The 27,813-nt window shown below is 41.6% G+C and overlaps 1 protein-coding gene across 8 annotated transcripts in view; it reads left to right on the top strand.

The window, feature by feature from the left end:
- The window catches only part of usp32 (ubiquitin specific peptidase 32), a 266,626-nt gene that overhangs the window by 203,851 nt on the left and 34,962 nt on the right, over window positions 1-27,813 (top strand). For all 8 annotated transcript variants that reach the window (XR_007449393.1, XR_007449395.1, XR_007449394.1 and 5 more), the window contains exons 25-33: window positions 12,030-12,141; window positions 12,237-12,436; window positions 15,184-15,368; window positions 16,106-16,192; window positions 16,663-16,783; window positions 19,653-19,844; window positions 20,502-20,727; window positions 20,948-21,405; window positions 21,508-21,600. Coding sequence is in view for 1 of the 8 variants with exons in the window: in XM_049576738.1 (XP_049432695.1) it covers window positions 12,030-12,141; window positions 12,237-12,436; window positions 15,184-15,368; window positions 16,106-16,192; window positions 16,663-16,783; window positions 19,653-19,844; window positions 20,502-20,727; window positions 20,948-21,405; window positions 21,508-21,600 (1,674 nt within the window). In the remaining 7 variants the exon portion in view is untranslated. The remainder of the gene's footprint in view (window positions 1-12,029; window positions 12,142-12,236; window positions 12,437-15,183; window positions 15,369-16,105; window positions 16,193-16,662; window positions 16,784-19,652; window positions 19,845-20,501; window positions 20,728-20,947; window positions 21,406-21,507; window positions 21,601-27,813) is intronic.

The following is a 27,813-nucleotide window of genomic DNA, read 5'->3' as shown; positions in this document are numbered from 1 at the left end:
TTGCGCGCACAGGGCTTGCGGACGTCCGCTTTTACCGGGTGGACCTCTGCGGCATCCGCTCCGCATACGTTCTGCCCAAATATGCGGTCCGGTTGGTCTCCAAAAAAAAAACCTGGTCCAAGACGGAGTACCGAACCGAATTGGTATTACCGAGAACCGACCCAACCCTAATAGGCACAGAGTACAGGAATGCACCATTGGACTTGTGGATGTATCAGACCACTCTCCAATTTACCTTAGTTTACACCTAGATAGCAGACCAAGGAAAACAATATGGAGGTTAAATACCTCCATATTGTCTACTTAAGTCTAAGTCTACTTAATAATGAAACGGCAACTGAACAGATAAAAAATGAAATCAAGTCCTATATAGAAAATAATGACAATGGAGAGGTGAGTCCGATTATACTCTGGGATGCACTAAAGGCAGTCCTCAGAGGGAAAATGTTTGTAATTAATAGTGCTATAAAAAGATCAAAGGAGCAAAAACTTAAAAAGCTGGAAGAGAAACTCAAAAATTTAGAGGGAATTCATAAAGAAAATAAAGAGCCTCAGTATTTGGAACAGATTAAAATAGTCAGGAAAGAAACTGATGAAATATACAAAGATGAATTAGAAAAAAAAACACAAATTTCTGAGACAATCTTATTGTGAAGCCGGCCCAAAGGCAACGTGGTTATTGGCATGGAGACTAAGACGAAAACAGACCACAAATTCAATAAATAAGATTAAAGATCCTAAGACTGGAATGGTGTCAAGCAATCTTGAGGATATAGAAAAGTCATTTGAAAGTTATTATAAAACATTATATACTCAACCAAATCAAAGAAGCAACCAGTCCATTGATGAGTTCCTGGAGTTATTAGACTTACCCTCCATAGGAAAGATACAAAATACATACTTAACAGCGGAAATCACAGAGGAAGAATTAGATTCAGCAGTAGGCAGACTTAAAAATAACAAGGCACCAGGCAGCGATGGACTGCCAGTGGAGTGGTATAAGGCGTTCAGACAGGAAATAAAACCTCTCCTCTTAGCCTCCTTCAACTGGACCCTCAAAAATGCAACTATTCCCCCATCATGGAGGCGGGCACTAATTTCTGCGATTCCAAAGGAGGGTAAGGATAAGGAATTATGTAGCTCATACAGGCCAATGTCGGTTCTGAACCAGGACTACAAACTCTACACTTCTATTATTTCTAGACAAGTTGACTCATTTATACCAGACTTGATTGATGGGGACCAGACAGGTTTTGTTAGGGGACAACTAGTCTGAGTGGGCGGAAGTTCACTGCATAGATCAACCTCTCATTGGGTGGAACGAGCCACCCGCTGAAGTCCCGCCCTACCACCTCCGGTTGTGTAGCAGTTTTCAACTATTTTCAACACGTCCTTTACTAACTTTTGCGGTGTTTGATCTTGCGGGGATGTAGCCATTTTTCTGCCATGGTTCGCGTCCTGTAGGCGATATTTTTGTGGGTGTGTTACACCAAAACCTGTTTCCCCCTGGCAATATTTTTGCAAGCGCACCATTGCTGTGGCACCGCCCAGAACGATTTTGATTGGTTGAAAGAAATGCAAGCAGCCGGGGCCTTTTCTTTTACAATCTTAAAGTGAGAGTCGGCCCAGCCAGATATTTCTTTTCTTGAGAAAGGTCTGGTGAACGAGACTAAGGGACGACAGACTCAGGACAATATTAGACGTACACTTCATGTTCTTAACCATGTTGAAAGGGAGCAGGACAGTGTGTTACTGGCAAGTTTTGATGCTGAAAAAGCATTTGATTGTGCAAATTGGCAGTTTTAATTTAAAGTAATGGAAAGATTCGGTTTTTCAAAAGAGTCAGTTAGTATTTTTAGAGCACTTTATCATATGCCTACTGCCCGGGTAAGAGTGAACGGATGTCTTACACAGCAAATAATTCTGGAATGCAGAGTAAGGCAAGGCTGTCCCCTTTCCCCCAGCCTCTTTGCAATTTATATTGAACCGCTCACGCAGGCAATTAGGCAAAATCAATACATAGAAGGCGTCAATATAAAGGGTGTTGAACACAAAATTGCATTATATGCAGACGCCGTATTAATATATCTGAAAAATCCAAGCGTCTGCCTGCCTATCAACCTTGATCTTCTTGAGTCCTAGGGCCGATATTCTGGATATAAATTAAATATTCAGAAGACCCAGGTTTTATCTTTTAATTTTATCCCAACCACTAAGTTCATGCAAAGCTTCTCTCTTAATTGAGGGATGACATGCAGCAAATGGTTACAAGCCGGAGTCGAACCTGCGACCGCTACGGCAAGGCATCACCTCTGTACATGGGTTGCCGGCACTATCCACTACTCTACCGACACCCCTCTTAATTGGAATCTTAAAGTTATAAAGTATTTGGGAATTTGGTTGACACAGAAATTCAGAGATATGTAGGAAAGAAATTACAATCCTATCAACACTAAAATAAAAGACAACTTAAGATTTGAGACGTTGGTCTCTCCTCCCCTTGGATAAGTGTGACAGGATTGGAACTGTAAATGTTCTACCAAGGTTGTTATATCTCTTAATGTCTTTACCAATAAAAATTCCTCCTAAACAATTCAACGAATGGGACAAGCAAATATCACGGTTCATCTGGAATGGCAGAAAACCTAGAATTAAAGCCTCAGTGTGTAAAAATGGTGAGTAATAGTGACATCAGCGGTCAAATTCTAGATTGCAGGGCTCACTCGCGCTCACTCGCTCACCCCTCCCGTCGGGTAAGTGACGGTGGTCTCGTTAGATAAAAAGCCTTGCGCAGACAGAGATGGCGTCATCCACGAGTTTTTCAAGTTTTTCAGGAGTAGGCCTATCTAGCGATGAGGTGAATATTTATTTAGGAATCTAAACCATGTTACAATATTGTAGCGACCCTGCAGTAAATATTCTGTTATAATGTCAATGTTCTGTGAGTTAATGGCATGTTTGGGATTGAATGAGTATAGGTAGGGGGCGGGGTGCGAGTGTGATGGGGATGAGGGCTGTGTGAGTGCGCGTGCTGGTGTGTGTATGAGCGAGCTGGTGGAGAGAGCAGGAGTGCACAGTTGGAGTTACAGCTAAGTTCTTGTTTGTTGGTTATTTTGGCGTAGTTATGGCCAACATTAACCTGTACTGTTCAGTAATAAACGGTGGTTTGCCGAAAAACTGCGTCATCCTTTCCACACATCCTGGCGGACACTACAATATGTTATCCACCTTATTTTCAAACACGGAAGTAAATAGTGATCAACTTCCGTTTTTTTGTGCGTGACTTCTGGTCAGCCGCTTTCCCTCATGCTTTCCCTTACCGGAGCTAACGGTGCAAGCTTTTTTTTTTTTTTTAATTTTTAGTTGTTGATGTTAGTCAATCAGTTAGTTAGTTACTCTGTGTATTTTGCATAGATAACTGTGCCCACGTTTCCGTTATAACGGAAATTTATTCCCTCTAAACGCGAATAAATCGCACGTCAATCATAAACTATGAACCAAAAAAGCACAATCTATCCCGAGTGAGACAAACTGCTTGATCCCCGTCTCCAGTGAACCAGCAGAGAACCTGCAGAACCGAATCAGTGAAATAACACACCGGGCTAAGCCTCTCTACCTGAGCAGCTGAAGCTGCGGCTCGCACCCTCAACACACAGATGGTGCTTCTGCATGCCAGCCAAACGTGTGCGCAACTGTGAGAAATAAATATGTGAGATGTACGCTGCTTTTCTATCTTTTTTTCCCTTTGCTTTCTTTCTTTATTTCTTTCTGTCAGCGACACACACTCCTAACACAGGACGGGTTGTTTTAATTGACTGAGTTGATCATTAAGCCATAGTGATGCGCGGATCGGCTCTGATAGCACTTGAGCATGTATGCATCAACCATCCAGCCGTTACAACATGATTGAGCTAGCAAAGCAGTTTTGTGTTGCTATGTGTGGTATTTATTCAATTTTGGGAAATGACGATATCTAGAAAGCATCAGTGGCTGCAGCTGACAGGGACAGCTAACGTTAACACTAGCAGCAAAGCTAACATCAGGATCGCCATCCGTTAAAAGCCTCCCGTTGTCGGATACGACCTGAAACTACTCCAATTAGCTCAATCACGTTGTAACTAAGACATCCGCTGGAGAAAATATTTTTTTCACAGGCCACTTTGTGAGTTTAGTGAGTTATTACAGACACGGCTAATGGCTAACAGCTAACGGTTAGCCCAGCTAATCTACGATGACCATGTTATTAATTACACACAGAGAAAATACTAATGTTTGTTCAGTCATTGTGTTTATAGACTTTACAAACATCAGATTAGTCTAAACGGTGATATAGTGACGTGAAAAATGTGATATATACATATATATAGCTAAACTCAGCAAGGTAAACAACAAGGTGATTCCCATTTACACAGTGGTAAGAGTGCTGGACCGGAAGTGTCGCACAAAAAAACGGAAGCTGGCTGCGTTCTGTTTTGCCTCCGTGTTTCCGTGAAAAATAAGGTGGATAGCTTACCAGTGACGTATAGGTTATCTGTGAGATATAACGTTATGTTAGGAGTGTTTTATCTGTAGTTGTTTTGGTAACACGAGCAAACATTAGCACAGTAATGCTAAAATAACACATTTTATGTGATAGTCACGGCACAGTGCGGCAAATATAGGTTGGTACGATTATAATAAATGCATTTCCAGAGTGGTCTTCCACAGGAGTTCTTTCCACCTGGAATAAGCAATGCCGATATTCACTTGCATTTTGTCCCGTCCTCGCTTATCTGATCTTTTTCTTTTATTTGGTGGCGTGGTTTCCCTCTTACAGGGCAAAACATATGTGTGGTCCTCCATTTAAAGTGCGACAGAATCATAAAAGTACAAAGCAGGTTCAAGCAGAAGCGTCCCGGATTGATCTTCACCTTAACCGTCTCCAGTGACGGCAAGTTCTAGGTAAATGCAAAAGGTGAAGCGCGTATATCCCTTTCGGCCACTGTATTCAAATATGGCGACGCAAGAGGGCAGCCTCCAGCAGACCGCGCCCTGCCTGTGTATATAGAGAGAAATCATTCTAAGCCTATGAGAAAGCTTCCATTTGTATGTGAATTGCATTACACTTTAGTAAGTACAGTACAGGCCAAAAGTTTGGACACACCTTCTCATTCAATGCGTTTTCTTTATTTTCATGACTATTTACATTGTAGATTCTCACTGAAGGCATCAAAGCTATGAATGAACACATGTGGAGTTATGTACTTAACAAAAAAAGGTGAAATAACTGAAAACATGTTTTATATTCTAGCTTCCTCAAAATAGCCACCCTTTGCTCTGATTACTGCTTTGCACACTCTTGGCATTCTCTCCATGAGCTTCAAGAGGTAGTCACCTGAAATGGTTTCCACTTCACAGGTGTGCCTTATCAGGGTTAATTAGTGGAATTTCTTGCTTTATCAATGGGGTTGGGACCATCAGTTGTGTTGTGCAGAAGTCAGGTTAATACACAGCCGACAGCCCTATTGGACAACTGTTAAAATTCATATTATGGCAAGAACCAATCAGCTAACTAAAGAAAAACAAGTGGCCATCATTACTTTAAGAAATGAAGGTCAGTCAGTCTGGAAAATTGCAAAAACTTTAAATGTGTCCCGAAGTGGAGTCGCAAAAACCATCAAGCGCTACAACGAAACTGGCACACATGAGGACCGACCCAGGAAAGGAAGACCAAGAGTCACCTCTGCTTCTGAGGATAAGTTCATCCGAGTCACCAGCCTCAGAAATCGCAAGTTAACAGCAGCTCAGATCAGAGACCAGATGAATGCCACACAGAGTTCTAGCAGCAGACCCATCTCTAGAACAACTGTTAAGAGGAGACTGTGCGAATCAGGCCTTCATGGTCAAATAGCTGCTAGGAAACCACTGCTAAGGAGAGGCAATAAGCAGAAGAGATTTGTTTGGGCCAAGAAACACAAGGAATGGACATTAGACCAGTGGAAATCTGTGCTTTGGTCTGATGAGTCCAAATTTGAGATCTTTGGTTCCGACCGCCGTGTCTTTGTGAGACGCAGAAAAGGTGAACGGATGGATTCCACATGCCTGGTTCCCACTGTGAAGCATGGAGGACGAGGTGTGATGGTGTGGGCGTGTTTTGCTGGTGACACTGTTGGGGATTTATTCAAAATTGAAGGCACATTGAACCAGCATGGTTACCACAGCATCCTGCAGCGACATGCCATCCCATCTGGTTTGCGTTTAGTTGGACGATCATTTATTTTTCAACAGGACAATGACCCCAAACACACCTCCAGGCTGTGTAAGGGCTATTTGACCAAGAAGGAGAGTGATGGAGTGCTGCGGCAGATGACCTGGCCTCCACAGTCACCGGACCTGAACCCAATCCAGATGGTTTGGGGTGAGCTGGACCGCAGAGTGAAGGCAAAGGGGCCAACAAGTGCTAAACACCTCTGGGAACTCCTTCAAGACTGTTGGAAAACCATTTCAGGTGACTACCTCTTGAAGCTCATGGAGAGAATGCCAAGAGTGTGCAAAGCAGTAATCAGAGCAAAGGGTGGCTATTTTGAAGAAACTAGAATATAAAACATGTTTTCAGTTATTTCACCTTTTTTTGTTAAGTACATAACTCCACATGTGTTCATTCATAGTTTTGATGCCTTCAGTGAGAATCTACAATGTAAATAGTCATGAAAATAAAGAAAATGCATTGAATGAGAAGGTGTGTCCAAACTTTTGGCCTGTACTGTATATATTTATGACAGCAATAGTTGATATTTGCTAATAAACAATCACGTAAGTTACACATTGTAACTTTAAATATTCAACTCTCTTACTAAGTAAAGACAGAGGCGGTATGTCTGTATTACTGTGCGTTCACACCAAACGCAATGGACGTGATGTCATCGCCCGTAACGCGAGTATCGCGTCGCTTGATCACAGATGTCACCTTTTTGATCATCGCTTCATCGCTTCAATCGGGATGACGCAACCCTCCTCCCGCAATTTTCTTCACCTCCCGCTATTTTCTTGTCAACCATGGCTGAGTTAACTACCGTAGCTGCTCTTTATCTGTTGTGGACATCTAATTTGGATCGGAGACCCAAACGCCGCCGTGTCTGGGTTCACAATATCCTCCAGAAACGCACACAGCTGGGTGAATATCATCACCTCCTGCAAGAGCTGCGTCTGGATGACGGTCGTTTCCAGCGGGACTTCAGGCTGACGCTGGCCCACTTTGAGGACCTGTTGGCCCGTAACGGTGCGAGGATCTCCCGCCTGGACACCAACTACAGGCGCTCCATCCCAGCTGCGGAGCGCCTGTCCATCTGTCTCCGGTTAGTTGCTTATAATTTCTTTATGAAAATGAACGCTGATTGGATGTCGTGGCACAGCATCACGCGATGTCGCTTGAAAAGTTCAAATTTTTCAACTTCAAGCGACACACGCGATGAGGCGATGAACGGTTCATCGCGTCGCTCTTATCGCCTGAAACGCGTCGCCCGAAGCAACATCGCGTGTCATCGCGTCATTTACGTTGATTTTGAATGGATTGTGGCGTTCATCGCGTCCATCGCGTTTGGTGTGAACGCACAGTTACGCTGCACAGTCTGTACGTTCCACTTGTTTCCTGGTGTGATGACAAAATAGAGGCCAAATGGAAAGACATGGAGATTAATAACCAAGATACAGCCATGCAAACTTTACTGGGAGATGTAAAACTTGCCAAGTCTAAAATCAATAAATTAGACCCAAATATAGCGTTCACCATACAAAAATGTTGCAATCGGCTGGCTTTGTCGCTTCAGGTATAATGTTAGTGAAGGCACAGACAAAAGAAAGAAAACTCAGGACAGACAAGACAATCCTGGACGTGTCGAGCGAAACTTAAAAGTTTAAAATAATTTCGATCTTAAGAAAAGAAAGGGTTACGCAGGAACCAAGTTTCTCACTCATAATATGACCTACAAGAGTGGGGAAAAAATCATTTAACAAACAAACAAGGATTATGCAGAGTTATAATGATAGAACATGGATAAAATATATAGTTTTACTTTCAAGAGACATTGAAAAGTCTGTTACAAGAGAAACTTAGTCTCTGCTCAGGAATGCATACTGAATTTACGACTCCCATCTGGATTTCTAATCTCATCTTTAGGGTGAGAGCCAAATAGCTGGGGTGGCTCCCATGGATGTGACAAAAAGGGGAGAGGATGTGGTGAATTTAAAAGCATAGTTAATGACCCAGGGTCTGGCAGTTAGCTGAGTTGTCAAAAAACGCTGGATTTTCCCAGGATGGTAATTAGAAAGTTAGACCTGGAGGGTTTCCAATTGACACCTTTCCCACCCTCAGCGTCAGGATGACAGTGAAAGAGTTCGTCAACTCTGGGGTGAAAAGGCCAAAGCAATAAACATTTGACCCTCAGAGTAGCCCATCTCATTCTGTCCATTTACTTACAATCTAGGTTCTAGAGGGGTTTAGATGGCTGTTGTCCCGACAATAATAAAAGGTCATTAAAGTCAGTAAGATAGCAATAAGATAGACAGCTCAACTCAACTCAACTAAACTTTATTTATACAGCACTTTAAAAACAACGGCCGAAACAAAGTGCTGTACATAAACATAAAAACAATTAAAAACAATAAAAACACTAAAACAATAAAGTAAAATAAAGCAAAACATTAAAAACTCTAAAACGAGCAGAGTCTCATGCTGAGTTAAAAGCCAAGGAATAAAAATGGGTTTTAAGATGAGTTTTAAAAAGCTCAGATAAAGTCAGGTTATGTTTTACAATAGAAATATGTTTTTAGGAGAGACTTAAATGAAGCCAGTGACTCAGAGAGCCTTACATCCTCAGGCAGGTTGTTCCAGAGCCTTGTGACATCTGTGGCATTGTGTTATGTGATCAAACTGCACATTTTAGAGTGCCCTTGTATTGTGACCATCCCAAGGTACACCTGTGTAGTAATTATGCTGTTTAATCAGCATCCTGATATGCCACGCCTGTCAGGTAGATGGATTATCTTGGAAAAGGAAAAGTGCTCTCGGGCTGTAATCAACCAAAGAAAGTCTTGGTGGAATGAAATTCTACTTAGTCTTCGACCACACGAAAGGTCAGTGGGGTTAAAAATCTGCATGGACATCTCTAGATTAACTAAATCGCCACAGTGCAATAAGTGTACTCTACCAGGTAACGTTGTGTGTCCACCAAAGCCTTTTTTTTTCCTGTCACAGGGCTCAACATTAACACTTGCCCAGGGCACGTAAACTCTCTCTTCAGGCAAGTGGAATGCCTCGAGTGAAAAATAAATGTGATCTCTGATGTAATAACTGCACACATTTAACACCTTCCCACGTGAGCTGCGTCCATCTCACTATGAAAGCGTTGAACAGAACTGATTAGAAAAATCTGACATACTGGACGCTACATGGACTGGACAATGTCATATATTACATAATGTTATTATTAACATTACATATCTCTGTAACGCTGCATGCAAGAGAGAAACTTTTTTACCACAGAAGCTAACATTAGCCATCATGCTGCTCCAGCAAGGGCTCAGGTGTGATCATATTCCTTTTAGAAGCTTTGTAATCCAGCGTTGAACTGCAGTGTCTTTTTGGAAACTTAGCAAAATTAATCCATAATGATAAATCCTATACTCAATGTCCTCTGTTATTATTTAACCGTTTTCCGATTACAAATGAGAGTTGAAAATTGTTTGACATGAGGTAAAATGCTCAGTCGTCACTGTCATGAGCCGGCCAATCACAGTGGAGAAGGGCAGGACAAATATAGCATAGACCAGTCATCACAGAGGACAAATACAAGCACATAATATCAACAGCTGTCGTTTTTCAGCTGAGAAAATAAACACTTTGGAGAACACACAACCTTAATAAGCGATGTCCAACCAGTGAGAAATTGGTCAGACAACAGGATAATGATCAAGCAATTGACCAACCGACTAGAACTTTACAGCCCTAAAGTGCTCACTAACATGGATCGTCATCCAGGTCATGGTAGTTATAAGTGCTATATCATAGGCAACAGGACTTGCTTGTGTTTCTTGAAAACGTTTCGCCTCTCATCCAAGGAGCTTCTTCAGTTCTAAACGACTGGTAAGAAGTTGCACGCTTTAAACTCTGTGTGGGTGTGAACCCTTGCAGAGTCGTAGGGATCACATGTGAGCTCTTAGTTTCAGAGTCGTTAAGTTCACAGTGTGAGTCGTTTACCCTCCTTGCCACTATCAGAGTCATTAGGGTCAGGTGGAACCAGGGGTGAATGGGTGTGAAGTCGTCTGGGGAGGGATCCCAAGACTGCACTGTAGGTGAGTGATAAGTGGTGTTGTAAGCCACCTCCTCTGTTTAACGATGGTTGTTCCAGCTTGACGTAGGCTTCTTTTACTCCTCTTTCAAACCATCTTTCCTACCTGGCCAAGATGTGCACATTGCTGTCCTCAAAGGAGTGTCCCTTTTCCTGTAGATGTAAGTGGACAGCTGAGTCTTGATCTGAGGAGCTGGCTCTCCTGTGCTGTGCCATGCGCTTGTGGAGTGGTTGTTTTGTCTCCCCAATGTATAAATCTGTGCATTCCTGGCTGCACTGAACTGCATACATTACATTACTCTGCATATGTCTGGGTATTTTGTCCTTGGGGTGGACAAGTTTCTGTCTCAGTGTGTTACTGGGTTTACAGTGCACAGGGATGTGGTGTTTGTTGAAAATCCTGAGTTTCTCAGACACTCCTGCAACATAAGGAATGACAATGTTGTTACGTTTTTGTATCTCTTCCTCTCTGTCTGCTCTGGGTCTTTTTGAGTTTTTTGCAAAGGCCCAGTCGGGATAGCCACAGGTTTGAAGAACTTCCCTGATTTGTTTCTGTTCCTTCATCTTCCCCTCTGTCCTAGTGGGCACATTTTCAGCCCGATGATTCAGTGTCTTGATAACTCCCAACTTGTGCTCCAGTGGGTGGTGAGAGTCAAACAGCAGGTATTGGTCCGTGTGCAGGTTTTCTGTACACCTCTATGTTTAGGTTCCTGTCCTCTTCAGTGTGCACTGCACAGTCTAAGAAGGGTAGACTGTCTCCTCTGACATCCTCCCGTGTGAATTTAATGTTGGGGTCCACTGTGTTAATGTGTTCCGTGAAAGTTTCCACTTCCTCAATTTTTCAGTTCTCCACATCTTCCATGTAAAGTTTTTTTTTTTTTTTTGCTGCTACAAGCACTTTGTAGATGACTAATGCTATTGCACACTGTCCCTTGATGAACTAAATAAACTAAACTAAACTAAGATTGGCCATTATAGGGGACACCGGTGAGCCCATAGCACAGCTGTGCTTTTATCAGTAGAAACCCTCGCTGTACTTGAAATAGGTGGTGGCCAAACAAAGATCCAGCAGGTCACAAATGTGGTCTGGGGTGAAGTTGGTCCTGTCTGGAAGGGAGCTGTCTTGTAGCAGACATTTCCTCCCTGTCTTAACTGCTTCTTTGGTGGCCAGGTGGGTCAACGACTCACATTGTGACTGTAACGACTCTGAAACTAAGAGCTCACATGTGACCCCTACGACTCTGCAAGGGTTCCCACCCACATGGGGGTTTAAAGCGTGCAACTTCATACCAGTCATTTAGAACTGAAGAAGCTCCTTGGATGAGAGGTGAAACGTTTTCAAGAAACACAAGCAAGTCCAGTTGCCAATGATATAGCACTTACGATTGCCATGACCTGGATGACTGAGAATCTTCACCAACAAGTCACTAACATGGAGTTTCACAAATTTGTGACCAAAATTTGAGAGAAATATATCTATTAAGTGCATAAGTGCATAAAAGTGTTAGATCTTTAATGTATACTTGTGAAAAATGGGAGCAAAAACAAAAGTGTTGCCTTTTTGTTCAGAAACCAACACAAACTAAAGCATTGCTTTTGACAAGAGCTTCACTGATGATGAGTTGAACTGCACACAATCAGTAACTTTGGCAGCTCAGATCCAAACCAAATGTCAGTCTAGCTTATGAAACACTTTGTCTGTAGAACTTTCCTCAGGACAACCAGAAGGTTCGTCTGTCTGTTAACGGCTTCCTGTGTGCATTTGAGATCCCAGTGCCAGGTTCACCAACGTCACTGAGCTCACCCACACTGACAGGTGAGTCTGTTCACCCACATTTTGTCTTTGCACTCTTATCTGTCTGAATCCTCAGTTCTCCATTTTCTCATCTCTTCGCTCTTCCACTTTATCAGACATCACTGCAATAGCCAACAACTTGGCTTCCAATGGAAACATGGGCAATAAGCCCATCCTCATCCCCAATGGTGGGCCCAGCACCACGGTGCCCTGTAACCCAGAGATGCTCCTGGCTAATGGAGTTGCCAACGGACATATTACACCAGTGCAGGAGAGCCCCTTCATTGGATACATCATTGCCATGCACAGAAAGATGGTGAGAACTCTATACAAAAGAAGTGTGCTGTATTGTACAGTACAATATGTGCTAAAACATCATGTAACCTTAAACGGTTACTTTGTTGCAGTTGCTCTGTTCTCTACTTGCACAATGTAGTGTTATGTAACATCATATCCATTTTATGAACTGCATGTTGGTATACTTCCTGTTAACTCTACAGTATTGCTGCCTTCGCCACAAACCCCAGTAATGACAGTGCTTTTTCATTTTTACAGTTAGCTTTGTACATATTGTTAACAGTAGTTCCTTTAGTGTTTCTGATCATTTTGATAATCAGTGTCTTGGATAACCATTTGCAACGTTAGCTAGTCACTCAGTGTAGCACCAACGTCAGCCTGATGTTCAGAGCTTAGCTAATAGGGATGCACAATAATATTGGTACGCCATTGGTATCGGCTGATATTGGCTTTAAAATGAATGATTAGAATCAGCCAACATGCTTTTCTTATTCTATACAATGAATATTACACACATTAAAAAGCACTCTGTTTTATGTCTCCGTCTGCTGGTGGGCCATCGTAATAAGAGTATGCATGCATAATGTGATGTTAATTCCACTACAGAAGAGACTTGATGATCACTTAAAATTTGGGGGGGAAAAAAGTGAATGTATTGATATTGGTTTCGTTATCGGCCAGATAAGTTGTTATATATTGGTATATTGGATATCAAAAAATCCAATATCGTGCATCCCCATTAGCTAACGTGATGTCATTATGGCCCTTTTTTTTTTTTTTTTTTTTTTTTTTTTTTTTTACACTCACTTCTTGGAAGAGCTGCAGAAAGTTAAAGTGACTGAGGTACACTGTCTTGATCATTTTTATCATGAGGTTAGCCAGTCAGCTAGCCTAGCTGACTACTAACTGAAGAAAAGCTCAGAAAATGTGACTGGCTAAAATCCCTAATGGTTATCAAAGACACTGATTATCAAAATAATCAGAAACACTTAATGCAAAATGTAACGGGCAATACTATTAACAATATGTATAAAGCTAACAGTGAAAGGTGAACAAACATGAACTAATTCAAGGATGAAAAAGCACTGTGATCACTTAGGTTGGAGGCGCAACGTAGGGTGACCAGATGTCCCTGTTTTCTATCCCCAGCTGGAGCTGTCCCCAGAAATGTCTCCATTTTTAACTGCAGGGCTGCCACCTCTCACACATTGACTGTGAGACTCATGTGATTGATACTCTTCACATGTTGCACACCACACGTCCTTTTTCTCACACAGATAAATACCAATTTCTGTTAATTAGGTCTAACTGCATATGCATATAAATGTTTTAGAACAAGTATGAACTGATTACCACACTTACTTTGTGGTGTTTTATTCAACAAGTTATTAATGATGCATCATGTTGTAGATATCCATCCACCCAGTCTGAGTTGTCAGTACTTTCTCTGTACAGAACTTTTGTTTTTATCTATTTTGGTAAGTTGCTGCTCTGTGTGCACAAGAGGACACTGTTGGCTCATTAACACATTAGTACAGTCAGATTTCAGTCAGGTGCATGTGTTGCAAGCGTGTATAACACACTTTCGGTATTTTTGTGGCCAGGCTTCCTTGGCACACTTGAGATGCATTTAGAAAATGTATTCAAGATGGACATTCAGAGGAAAAGCACATTGCTCTCTTCCTGTTTTCAACATGTTCTGTCACAACAAGCAAGGTTCAAAACACTGCTGAGTGTTAGTGTGTGACACATTTGATTGACAAGACTCCAAAGATGAATCAGGTATGTTTTGACATTATGATAAAAAAATTAAACAAAGAGGCAAACACAAGGACTGCTGAGTATTCTGTTAATGTTTTCAACAGCTGCCACCAGTACAACAACAACAGACACATTCCACTGAAAGTCACCAACAGGGTCACTAGTTAGTCCACCATCTGAAGATTTTCAGATACTGGTGGCACAGTGGTTAGGTTAATCAGCGACTCTAAATTGGCTGAAGGTGTGACTGTGAACATAAATGGTTGTCTGTCCTTAGTGTCAGCCCTGTGATAATCTGGCGACCTGTCCAGGGTGTAATCCACCTCTTGCCCAATGACAGCTAGGATAGGCTCCAGCCCCCCGCGACCTCTAACAGGATAAATGGCTACGGAAAATGAATAAATGAATGAATTTACCTTTTGCTGCTGATAAATTCTCAAATTAACCATTATAACATTATACTGGAAAATATGTGCAACTAAATGGTGCTAAAATATACTGACATTTATATGGACGAAATTATATCCAACAACAAAAATCTACTCATAAAGGGGGTCTGTATTCTGATATCAATGTAGTATCTTGCATCAATATGTGCCCAGTCCAAACAGGCTTACAGGACCGACTATCAATGTAAATGTCACCTTCATGGGTGTGAGACCAAATATTTAAATTATAGGAAAACATGAACAGTATTCTCTGTATGTCTTCATACTTGTGGTGTGTATTATTCAGTCTAGTTCACCTAATTTTCCAAGCTTTAGAAATAAAACTAGCTCACAGTTTACTACTCAATCCAACCTCTCATATTCATCAGACCAAAAATAATTCAGAATTTTTGTTTTGCATTCTAATAAAGCTTTATGCAGGCTGTCATTTAAAGTGTGAACCTACACTCAGAGCTCATGCTGAGATGTTCACAGAGCTCGCCTATGTGTGCCAAATAAATGTCTTGCCTGCAATCCAGCTGTTGGTTTAACTTAAACATCTTTGTCACCCCTTCAGATGCGTACAGAACTGTACTTCCTGTCATCTCAGAAGAACCGACCCAGTCTGTTCGGCATGCCACTCATAGTTCCCTGCACTGTCCACACCAGTAAGAAGGATCTCTATGATGCTGTCTGGATCCAAGTGTCCAGACTGGCCAGCCCACTGCCCCCACAGGAAGCCAGCAACCACGCCCAGGACTGGTAAGCTGACAGTTTTCTCCTTTCACTCAACATACTTCGGTGAATTTTTTTGCTTTTGACCGTTAGCTTGTTCCTCCTGCTTTCACTCTTTGTGCTAAGCTAAGACAATCACATCACAATGCTATGCTAGTTTCTTTGCAAAGAGGTAACTGACATAAATTTTTTGTAGATGTGAATGGACTTGTACTTGCATAGCATCTTTTACACGCTGGTGGCCGCAGCGACAAAGTTCTACGTACTACTCATTCCAAACGCACTCACACATCTGGGGTTCAGTGTCTTGCCCAAGGAAACAACATTCAGAGTGGAGGGATCAAATCACAGATCTTCCCATTAGTTGATGACCCACTCCACCTCCTGACGATGCCCGTCTCTTGAAGTAAAGATTATTAGGAATAGCCTGACTAGATCTGCACAATCAAGATCAAGGCTTATCAGTATCAGCTATGAGCTACTATCTAAAGCTTGGTCCATTTCTGATCTGTTGTTTAGTATGATTTACTCCAGGCTCATCCAACTGCCAACAGTGCCCCACTCTAAGAATAAAACATTAAAAGTGTTTTGTACAACACAGTGCTGTGAGCAAGCTGACTGTCGAGTGTCAAAACCGAATAGCAGCAAGCAGTTTCAAATGATGATATCCACACAAATAATGTGCTTTATTTTCTTCTTCTTCTTCTTCTTCTTCTTCTTCTTCTTCTTCTTCTTCTTCTTCTTCTTCTTCTTTTAACCTGCAGTGATGACAGCATGGGCTACCAGTACCCCTTTACTTTACGAGTTGTGGGAAAGGATGGCAACTACTGTGCCTGGTGTCCCTGGTACAGGTAAGACATATCTCATCTATATCTCATATATCTTGTTATCTACTTTGAATTTGCACTATGTGAGGCTTCATGCTATGGTCCTATTGTTTTTTCCGGTTCTAGTCATCTGCAGCATCTGTTTTCAATTTTTTTTAAACTTAAATAACTTACTTTCAGAAAAACCTATAGTCATTCTGACTGTTGGGGAAAAAATTCAGTGTACTGAAGCATGCACACGTACTGAATATGGAACATGAACAGCTTTCAGTTTACTTTGGGTGTGTCTTGGATACGTGTTTTAGTTGAATTTAGGTGAATTTTACAGGATTGGTAAGCTAACCAAGGAAATTAACAAACCAAGACCAAAATTAGATGTAGAGTAATGTTTTGTTTTTTAAACTAGGAATGTTAATAATTTATAGGTTCCAAGTTTCCAAGTTGTCTGAACCCATGTATGTACTGCAGCTGTATCTGTGTCTGTGTGTTTCCAGGTTCTGTCGAGGCTGTACAGTAGAGTGTACAGAGGACAGGGCCTCTGTAGGAAATGCTTATATAGCTGTGGACTGGGACCCCACGGCCCTGCATCTCCGCTACCAGACCTCCCAAGAGAGGGTAAAACACACACACATTTGCTCTCTCTCTCCCTGGCCGTGAGCACCAGTGTAATAAAAAGCAGTCAAGGGATTTCACTGAAAAATTTAGTACATTTCTATATTGTTTTCTAGAGATATTATTTTTGAGTGTGTAGCTCTTAGCTTACACACTGAAATGATCGGCCATTCACCCTGATTTTCTGTTCACCTTATCATAAAGAAAAGTGCAATGGAAATGGTTACAACCGTAAAACAGTGTTTTTCTTTCTTTTATTGTAATGTCAGCCTCTAACTACCCCATACTGGATATACAGTATTTGTCATCAGCACCATTTTTATTTTTATGTCTTTTGTACTACAGTTAATAATTGTAGACAAACAAGATAATCTATTGGGAAATATATGAGCCTGAATCCTACCTGCATCCTACTGACATTAAGGCCTATTTCGTTTCCAGACTTTTCCAGCAGTTTATGAATTTATGGCTGTGGTTCACAGTGACAAAGTCTTGTGTTATTGTGTAAGAGACAAGAAGAAATGAGCTAGATGAGATAAGGAAATCTGGGAAACAGAAACTGCTTTAGTTCCCAATTCATCCATACAGTGTTACCAATGAGCTGCTTAAAGGGATAGTTCAGGTTTTTTTTTTGGTTTTTTTTCCCCCCCAGTGGGGTTTGGTGAGGTACTTATCCCTAGACAGTATACTACAAACAGTAGATGTCAGTCAGCACACCCCCAGTTTGGAGAAGCAGGCTGGAGTCAGACATGGAAGCTCAGCAATCTACTGATCTGGGGGTCAGCAACAAAACATATTTTAGCCACAATAAAAGGTCCCACCTAAAAAAATCAATATCGGTTTTAAGTGCACGCTATATTTAAAATATTTTCACTGCTTCACCTTAATGTCAGACAGTGATTTCCAACAGGATAATTAAGCCAATAATCATTCTCCTCAAAGCAAGACTCCAGTGAGAAAACTAGTGATTTAACATGACTGCAGCAGGAGCTGCTGGTCTGCCACTACCTCCAAAAGTTCATTTGTTTGTGTTATTGTGTGACTGTGGTGTTTAAGGGTGCTATCACACCTGTAGTTGGGTTTATTTGGTCCACACCAGAGGGAAAAAATGATACATTGTTGCATTTTAGTTTTGGTTCCTGTTTGTACTGACTTTTTGCAAATGTACCAAGAGGAGTAAACAGGAAGTTCTATCGACTAACAGGTAACACGCTGATTATACAGTTTTGGTGTTTGTCATCCTGCAGCATCAGGGCCTGCATAGGGAAATCAAATTTTGGTGACTATCAGGAGTTTATGCAACATCACTTAAATGCTTCTAAGGTGTTTATATTTCTGTTCTTTGGTTTCACAAAGAGCTCATAGAGAAATAACTGATTGTAAGTATTATTAGTAGGCTATTATCAGACTGCATATCAATGGCATGTTCTGAATAATGACTAACACAGAGACAGGATGAAAATAAGGCACCTTGTACAGTAATGATTTGGGGCTTTATACTGTGGGAACACTGTCAAACCCTTTTTAATGGACATGCAGTCAGATACAATGATGACAGTTTTGACAGCTTTTTTATCAGGGGAAGTACCCTCACTGACCATGCATGTGTGTTACCATGGTTACATGTATGCATTAGCATAAATAGGTTATGGGATATACGTGGCGTCTATCAGGATCAGTTATGAGGTCATGGACAGATTTCACAAACAGCAGATGGATTTATTATTGATGCAACTGCTGATATGCTAAAATCACATATCTGCTCTCATAAAATCCTGTGGTTGGTTCCTTTTCTTTCACATCACAAATTAACTGCACCAGAGTCCATTTGGAAGTGGACTGAGACCCACTTTTTCGAGCGGCCTTGGTTCAGTGGTTTGGTCCACACCAGGATTCAATTGCCAGCTTTCACCCCGGCCCAAATGAACTGTAAAAACAAATGGAACTGAGTTTGTTTGAACTGAACATAAACTAACTGATTGAGGCAGCTGTAGACCAGCAGCCTCTTTGTCCAGAGAGCTAAAATAATTGTTTTTGTCAGTGGAGTCTGGTGACTTTGATGAGAGCATAGATGGGGAGCTGCAGCCTTTATCGGCCTCCCCATCAGAACAGGCTGTCTGATGAAAAGGTAAAACTGTGTGACAATAGCATACATTGCAACTGATACTGATTTTTTTAGGTATCTAGAATATGTTTTGTTGCTGACCACTCCACAGCAGTAGAGTGCTTAGTTTTTGTGTCAGATTCCTCCTTGCTTCTCCAAATTGGGGGCATGCTGACTGACCTCTACTGTATGAAATACACTGACCATGAGTAAGTTCCCCATACAGCCTCATTTAAAAAAATCTGAACTATCCCTTCAATGCTCAGTTCATTCAGCTTCAGAGAGCAATCTAATAAAGGCTCCAGGATCCAGGGACCTGTGGGCTGTGCCATTAGGTTGTAATGTTACTGTAATGTGTAATTAATTAAAGCTACATACTGAAAGTATTGTGGTACATGTCAATTTGGGTATTTGTAAAAATGCTGCTTCAGCTGCATTTTGTGATGAACACGACAAGTTAGTAGTAAAATACAGTTTAAAAACAGTACTCACATACACCTGTCAGATCATTTGCATAGCCTACTGATTCAGAAAAGTATAAATGGTTAGGTGCCAGAAAATACAGAATTAGATGGTCTTCTCTCAGAAGATGGACTCCAGAAAACACTTGGCTTTGCCTGAGAAGACACCATGAAGTACCTTTTTAGAGTGTATTCCCTTCATCTGCTAGCAGTTACTGGTTGTTAAAAAAGAGTTAGGCAGAAGGCAGAATAGAGTGAATTCATCCCCACCCTATTTAGTATCATCACCACCATGGTCTCCTTCCAGATTGTTGAGGAGCACTGCAGTGTGGAGCAGTCCCGTCAAGCCCAAGCTGAGCCCATCAGCTTGGACAGCTGTTTAAAGGCCTTCACCAGTGAGGAAGAGCTGGGTGAGGATGAGCTCTACTACTGCTCCAAGTGCAAGACGCACCGGCTGGCCACTAAGAAGCTGGACCTCTGGAGGCTGCCACCCATGCTGGTCAGTGGCACTCTTCTGCGGACTCATTTATACTCCCTTTACATTTGCAAATAGATTTGTCTGTTTCAAATGTTGTAAAATATTGTAAACATCAATGCCCTGTCCTGTCCTTTAGGATGGCATGGATACAGCCAATAGATGGCGCTAGATGGCAAACATTTCACACAATAGCAAACTAGGCGAAGATGGAGGAAGTCATAATATTGGTACCTTTTAACAGAGGCAGAGTTGTAGACGGTGGTGTGTGAGGACATTAAATACTTTGTGACATGTGGATGGAGGATTTTTTTCACTTTGTTACTGATTCATCCCATTGCTCCATTTTTTTTTAAATGTCTTTGTCGTTTCCTACGGTTGTATTTCACTTAAACTACATTATGCTGCCTCCACAGTCTCCGGTGACACTGCTCCGTTTCGTCAGTATCTGTGAGTTTTTTAGAAAACTTGCACAAATACAGAAGAAATCAACAGAGTAATGACAGAATGCTCCATCCATGTCAGTGTATGTAAATAATGTTGAGCATAAATGAGCCCTAACTCTGTGTCAGACCAGAGCTCTGGCCTCACATAGATTCTTTAAGTAGAGCTAAATTTACTGGTTGCATAAAAATAGTTTAAGATCAGATCAGTATTTATGACGTGTGTTCTCTTTCCCAGATTGTCCACCTGAAGCGCTTTCAATTTGTAAACGGTCGTTGGATCAAATCCCAGAAGATTGTCAAGTTCCCAAGGGAGAATTTTGACCCCAGCGCCTTCCTGGCTCCCAGAGACCTGGAGCAGCACTGCCTTCACTCTCGCAGCGAGAGCGAGGATCTACTTAGGCTCGGAGAAGACAACCTGTCCTCCATCTCTGCCCCCGCTGGTTTTTTCAACCTCCCAAAAGGTACCACATGTAGATTTAAGCCTAATATTTAGTTACTGCAAGCCACTCATGCACTTATACAACTCACAGTTTTAAAGAGACATGTTTTTTGGTTATGTGTTCAAGAGCATGATTAAGAGCATGAAAGCATGTGAAGCAAAATAGACTGAAGTTTAAATAAGCAAAGCAGCTAATGGCCACCGGTGCAGGAAGTAAATTTTACTTTGTGGTTTCCCAACAGCCTCCCCTGCCTCCAGCAGGAAGTCAGCACCCTCTCTCAGTCGGACCAGCAGCCCCTCTGGCAGCCCAAAGACCAGCAGTGGAGGCCGCAGGTCAGGCCGGCTACGCCTGCCCCAGCTGGGCAGCAGACACCGTCTCTCTAACAGCAAGGAAAACCTGGATGGAGCTGCTAATCCTGAAACTGAGCTACAGGAGGGCGCACCACAGACAGACAAAGAGGGGAGCACAACAGGGCCTGCAATATCAGGCCTTCCTGGATCCGGAGAGGCAATCACGTCAGAGTCATCGTGCAGTACTGAGGCATCCAGTAGCCACTGTGACGTGGTCCTGGTGAACGGTGACAGCAACGGGCTGAGCTCAGACTGCAGCACAGAGAGCACCATGGACCCTGACAACTTGCTGCTCCAGCACAGAGACAATATGTGTCTGGACGCCATCTACAACCTCTATGCAATATCAGTAAGTACCATACATTGACGTTACTGTGATACGAGTAGTTTAAGGCTTCCTCAGTAAGCTTTGAAACATATCTAAAATTATTTTACTGCTTTATCTCATCAGTGCCATTCAGGAATCATGGGAGGAGGCCACTATGTGACGTATGCCAAAAACCCTAATGAGAAATGGTACTGTTACAATGACAGCAGCTGTAAGGTAATGCATTAAGACACTTCATATTTTATTTCCAAAATTAATAGAATACCTTTCATACCTGCATTTTGATCATTGCCATAGGTAACTGGCCAAACATATAGTATCACATTCATCCACACTGTCAATAAAGAGTCCCCTTTGGACTTTTGTCGTTTTTAATTATATTGACTCAAAGTAATTGATTGTTAAACCCCACCCATAGTAGCGCAAACAGGCATGGCTCAGCCTGCTAAGCTTTTTCCAGAGGCTTTGGTGACTTTAGCGGCGAACATGAGGCAGTCAAAGAAGCAATATGCTAATGTGAAGAGTTAAGAGGGTTGTTTTTACGGTCTTTACAAAATCAAAAATACAAGAGCAAAATCAAAAGTGTTTCAGTATTACTTGAGTGAACCGATCAACAACCCATGTGTTAATGTGTAATCTGTACATATAAAACACCTTCCACAAATACAAAAAAAGATTTGTAAACCCCAAAAACCTAATTTGCAAATATAAAAATGGATCTGCAAATACTAAAACAAAATCCACATATTTAAAAAAAAAAAAATTAATGAAATTACAAATAGATGAAATAACATCTGTGAATATCTTCCTAACATTAATAACTTTTCAACAAATATTCATGAATCCGGTTTTTAGCCTCTGTTTAAAAAAAAAAAATAAAATTGTTTGTCTATTTGCAGAACGTTTTTATATTTTTTTTATTAGGTTTTTGAGTTTACAAGTAGGAATGCACGATAATATCGTCACCTTATCGGTATCGGACAATATCAGCTTTCAAATGAACTACTAGAATCAGCCAGCATGCTTTTTTTATTTGGTACAATGAATGAATGTTACATACATTAAGTGGTATTGTATTTCATGTCTCCATCTGCTGGTGGGCCATCATGAGTATGCATGCATAAAATGATGTTAATTCCACTACAGAAGAGACTTGATAATCCCTAAAATTAGGAAGGAAAAAAGAGGATATATTGTTGTTGGTCAGTGTTATTACATATAGTTGTTGGGTCCAGTCCCAAGAACAATGAAGCTGAGGGACAAACTAACCCCAGTCGTGATGAGGAGGAGGATGAGACCAGAAATATGACAGGTGCGATGTGAAGGCACAGCCTACTATGCATTACATTTTAGCCAGAGGAAAAACTTTTTAGTAGTATTAAGTGGGATTCTTTTGTTGTAGTAATAAGTTGACTAAAAGCTGACTATAGGGCCTATTGCCCAATTTATACCTCCTTAGTTCATGGCCGTGAGCCAACTAAGAAGGGTTATGTAATATAAGAGCAGGGCAGGGCAGGGCAGGGCAGTCAATTATATTGTGTATAAAATTAGATGCATTAGAATAGAGTCATATGCTCTTATTTTAAGTTGAATAATAAGCACATAGCCATTTGTGGCCAATTCATTATTGCATTTATTTTATAGTCTGGAATTAAACAATAACTGCTGATTTTCTTATGCAGTTGATTCTGAGGACAGCGTTCGTGTAGTGTGTACAAGCATATAGAGGATTATAGGTAGAAACGTGTGGGTCGGTGTGTGGGCTGATGCGTGGGCCGGTATGTGGGCCGGTGCACCTGAATGTCCCAGGCTGAATTTGTATCCCAGTCCGCCCCTGGTCTCGTCTCTTATACAACATATGTGAACATGTAAAGATACTTTATTTGCACTTAATTATACATTCATATGTTTGTTTTTGTGCAATCTTATAATTCTGCATGTGCCCACCACTAGAGTAAATCTAAAAGAAATCAGATATGAGCATTTGGAAGCTCATTTTTCCACCAAAAAACAATTGAGAAGCATAACCCCGGGACCCCCTAGCAAGTGCTGGGTCTCGTATCCTTCTCACCTTTTTCCACCCCTGACCCATTTTCATGCCTGTATATAGTGCCTTTCAAGAAACCCAAGGTCACTTTACAATACATAGTAATGAAACAATAACACCAACAGAACAGTACAATACAACACAAGCAGTACAGAAAAGCAACAAAACTATAACAAACAACAGAAGAAAGCAGAGAAACTGTAATGGTACACTGGGCATGAGATGGATTATTGAATTAAAAAGCCATGGTGAACAGATGAGTTAAAGAGGTCAACATAACACAACTATACTAAATATAACAACTTAACAAGGTGTTAACTGAACACACTGACATGTCAAAATGGCACACAAGGGAGTATACAGTGGCTTGGCCAAATCAAATAATACACAAGGGGTAACCAAAATGGACAGCTACTACAGCTAAACACAAAACAAAACCCAAATCCCTCCTATGACATGGCAGCACATGGTTTGGCCTAATGAAAAGCATGGTTTGCTTCAGGATTTAAGAGTCCTCAGCCCTCAGCCACGCCTTATGCTCCACGGGGGACTTCCCTGGTAATTCGAAGACAAAGAAACACATGATTGATATCAAACAGTTTGCCTGTGTAACCCTACAAGGCTAGACTGCGTACACTTAAACAGTGTAAGGTTGAAAGCAAATAAACAATTTCTAAATCAAACCAACTGTGTGATGAGAATTGTTCAGGTATGGTTGACCATAAATAAAAGTAACCTGTGTAGATAACAAAATAATGAGTTTACAGAGTGTGGCTTGGGAAAACATTACCATGGGTGGCTGTAACCATCACAATCGGCATATCAGATATTGGCAAAAAATCCAATATCATGCATCCCTATTTACACCTATTTAAGTCTTTATTTGTATTTGTGGAAGGTGTTTTAAATATACAGATTACACATTAACACATGGGTTGTCCATCGGCTCAAACAAATAATGAGACAAATCTATCTCCATAGTTGCTATAAAGTAAATGGCTAATGTTAGTGTTAGCACCACAGCCAAGAGACAACACTAGTATAATATTAGCTAACGTAACGATTCGGGGAGTTAGAAAAAGTAACTTTCAGGACTGACACATTCACCGAGCAGCACAATGCTATGAAGTCAAAGTTGAGGGTAATGCTAGCAGCTTCTGCTCTGTATTGGATTTTTAGTCAGTATGCCCAAGATTACTTTGCCAAACACATCAGTTATTCCTCATCCTTAATTTTTTTTATGGTGTACAAAAAATGTACAGTATGTAGCCCTGCAAGAACAATGGTGCTACTTTTTTTTTTCACCAGTTGTTGAGGGACCTGAGTGTTTGCTTGGGACCTTCAGCTTCAGTCTGTTTTGCATCAGTACATGGTGCTGAGTTCCCATTACATCACATATTTAGCCATCAAATGCATATTTAACATCCTTTTTCCAGGGTTCTGATTTCATATGTGAGAGCTGGAGAAAGACTATCCAACCAAGCTAATGTTTATTAGCATGGTCACCATGGTGATATAATCTGTCAGTGACAGTTGTCATTAGAGCCATCCATATCAATGGTTGGCGACTAAAAATCAATCTGTATAACTCTGTCTCACGTCCAGGGCATGCTGCATATATTGAGTGCTAGGCTGGAAAGCTTGACAGGCACAGGTTCCTCAGACAAAAGAGTCAAGACTCTGGGCAGGGCAGTTAAGGGTCAGTTAGGTTAAAGGGAATTTTTTCATGCCTTCATCCCGGCAATAGCCTGCGCTGGAGGCATTATGTTTTCAGGTTGTCCATCTGTCCCATTCTCATGGACATGATATCACATTGAGGGAATTTCTTCAAATGTGGCACAAATGTTCACTTGAGCCCTGTTTCCACCAAGCAGTCTGATGGTTCAGTTGAGTTTGATACACATTTTTTTCCGTTTCCACTGAAAAGTTGTGAATTGTACCAATGGAAGCGTTCCTTACCATCTCCATTTTAGTCACCCCTCTGTTGGGGTACCTAGCACACAGATCCGGTACTAAAAGGTGGAGCTGTGAACGCTGCAGTCTGCTAACTGGTCACTAGTGGACTTCAATTTTGCTCAGGGCTGAGTTGTGGCTGGTTTTGAGGCTTATGTAACCACTGTTCATACAGTGGCAAGTCTTAGATACATTAGTTAAAATAAAACTATAAAATGAAAGGATGTTTTGCTGCCTCTCGCAGCGGCTGTAAGGTTCATTCTCACTGCCGCGATGCAGAAATGCGGGACGGATTTGCAGAATATTCGCGCAGCGCTTTTCCGTGTTCAAACCATATACACAGGCATGGTACCGACACGGTGCGGAATTTCGCATTGTTGTGTTCCAATTCCGCGCAGTGTGAACAGGTGTGGGTGAACATGGACGACAGCAGCAGCAGCGAGATAGCAAGCTAATGTTTAACAAACGTCAACATCAACTTTCTTTAGCACTTACCACTCTCACCGCAGCCACCAAGCTGGACAATGGACTGCCAGACGTTGTCCTTTAATTCACTGTTCATAAAAACATCCCGTCTTTTATCAAAAAGGACGCGGTGCTGTGAAACGAGATTTATCAACCTTTCTCCCATACTGTCCTGCCTGGCTGGATTTCAGACTCTCCTGGGTCTGCGTGACTATAAACAAACAATTTCATTGGCCCAGCTGTGTAGTTCCGCCGGCGAATTCCGCGGGGGGGGTCAAAGTCTGGGCGGAAACTTTTTTCACTGCACGAAAGTTCCGCTCCGGTGTGCAAACTTCCATAAGAACCCATGAAATCAACTTTTATCTTTTTCTCCGTGAGAATAATTCGCACGGATATTCGCCCTCAGTGAGAATGGTCTTGTAGACTGAGAAAAAATTAACTTAATTCACTGGGTTAACTGCCAGCTACTTTTAAGGTGGAACGTTTACTTGTAATGTTACTCAATGCATGAGTTGAAAACGTGAATCCATCAGCACACCTTAATTTCAATACAACTCTGACCATTCCATTAGTTTTTATTGTTTCTTGTAAGTTGATCTTCAAGTGTTTAAAAATATGTATATATTTTGACCGAGTTATGTGAACTGCATATATTCTGATCCTCACTTGGAGAAAAAAAAAATCATTGTGGAGCATCGTTCCTGTGGGCTACAACACACTAATCCCCTGTGCTTGCCTGAGAAGGACTAAATGCACATACCTGCTATTTTTAAATATCCAATCGAGAGAGACTCATGGGGTGTCAGTGACTTAGTGGATAGAGCAGGTGCCCCATGTACAAAGGCTCTGTCCTTGCTGCAGCAGCCTGGGTTCGATTCCAACCCGCGGCCGTTTGGTGCGTGTTGTCCCCCTTCTCTCTCCCCCCTTCACGCCACACTGTCCTATCCATTAAAGGCAAAAATGCCCAAAATACATCTTAAAACAACAGCCTGTTCTATTTTGTTCTGAAAATGCTGGCATGCAGCCTCGCTCTCTGGACGATAAACGAAGTGCAGACTTCCCTCTGCATCACCACTGATGAGGAAATACAGTGAGTGCTGGACAGAGCAGTGAGTGACAACAACCCCACCCATATTTAAGAGTACTGTTTACGGTGAAAACACTAAACGGGCCAAGGGTCTAGGTACCATGTCTGATGGGTTACTTCGGTCCCAGAGGTACTATACCCAAAGTGTTTGGTGGAAACAGGACTTTGGATTCAGCAATGAACCAATTAGATTTTGGTGGTCAAAGGCCAATGTCATTGTGACCTTGCATCCATCTCATTCAGTATCTCAAGAAGGCCTTGAGGGAGTTTCCTGAAAATTTGACACGATCGTCCAATTGGACTGAAGAATAAACTGATTAGAATTTGGTGGTTGAAGGTCAAAGGTCAGGGTCACAGTGACCCCACAAAACATGTTTGTTGCCCATAACTCAAGAATTCAGGCAATTATTATGGAAGAAATTGACACAAATGTTGAGGAATGAAATAGGATATAATGATTTGGTGATGACATTTTATATCCAAAAGGTCAAAGGTCAACTTCACTGTGACATCATAATGTTTTGCAAAAACATCAGGGGATTCTATCAGATACTGAATTGGTGACACTAATCTTGGGTGTCCACCTTGAAACTGTACTAATTGTATAGATCTTCTGTGCTACCGGAGGGAAGGCGTGTGTGAAGCATCTATGTTTTCACCAGGGGTTAAAGTTCTCTGGCACAGCGCCGGATTTCCAGCGTGGCGAAGTTTCTGTCCGGCACAGGCAGAAGTGCTCTGCAGTGCGAGCATTTCAATCGCATTTGCCCCTAAAAATATATATATGTGCGAACCGGGAAAATGATTTAGGCACACAGTGTGCGAGTAAACACATCCTACTGTTTACTACAATCGGCATCAGACATTTTTTTATCAATAA

This window comes from Epinephelus fuscoguttatus, linkage group LG5, assembly GCF_011397635.1.
Source record: "Epinephelus fuscoguttatus linkage group LG5, E.fuscoguttatus.final_Chr_v1".
Classification (NCBI taxonomy): Eukaryota; Metazoa; Chordata; class Actinopteri; order Perciformes; family Serranidae; genus Epinephelus; species Epinephelus fuscoguttatus.
Note: the sequence above shows the minus strand (reverse complement) of the source record. Positions and strands in the feature narration are given on the sequence as shown.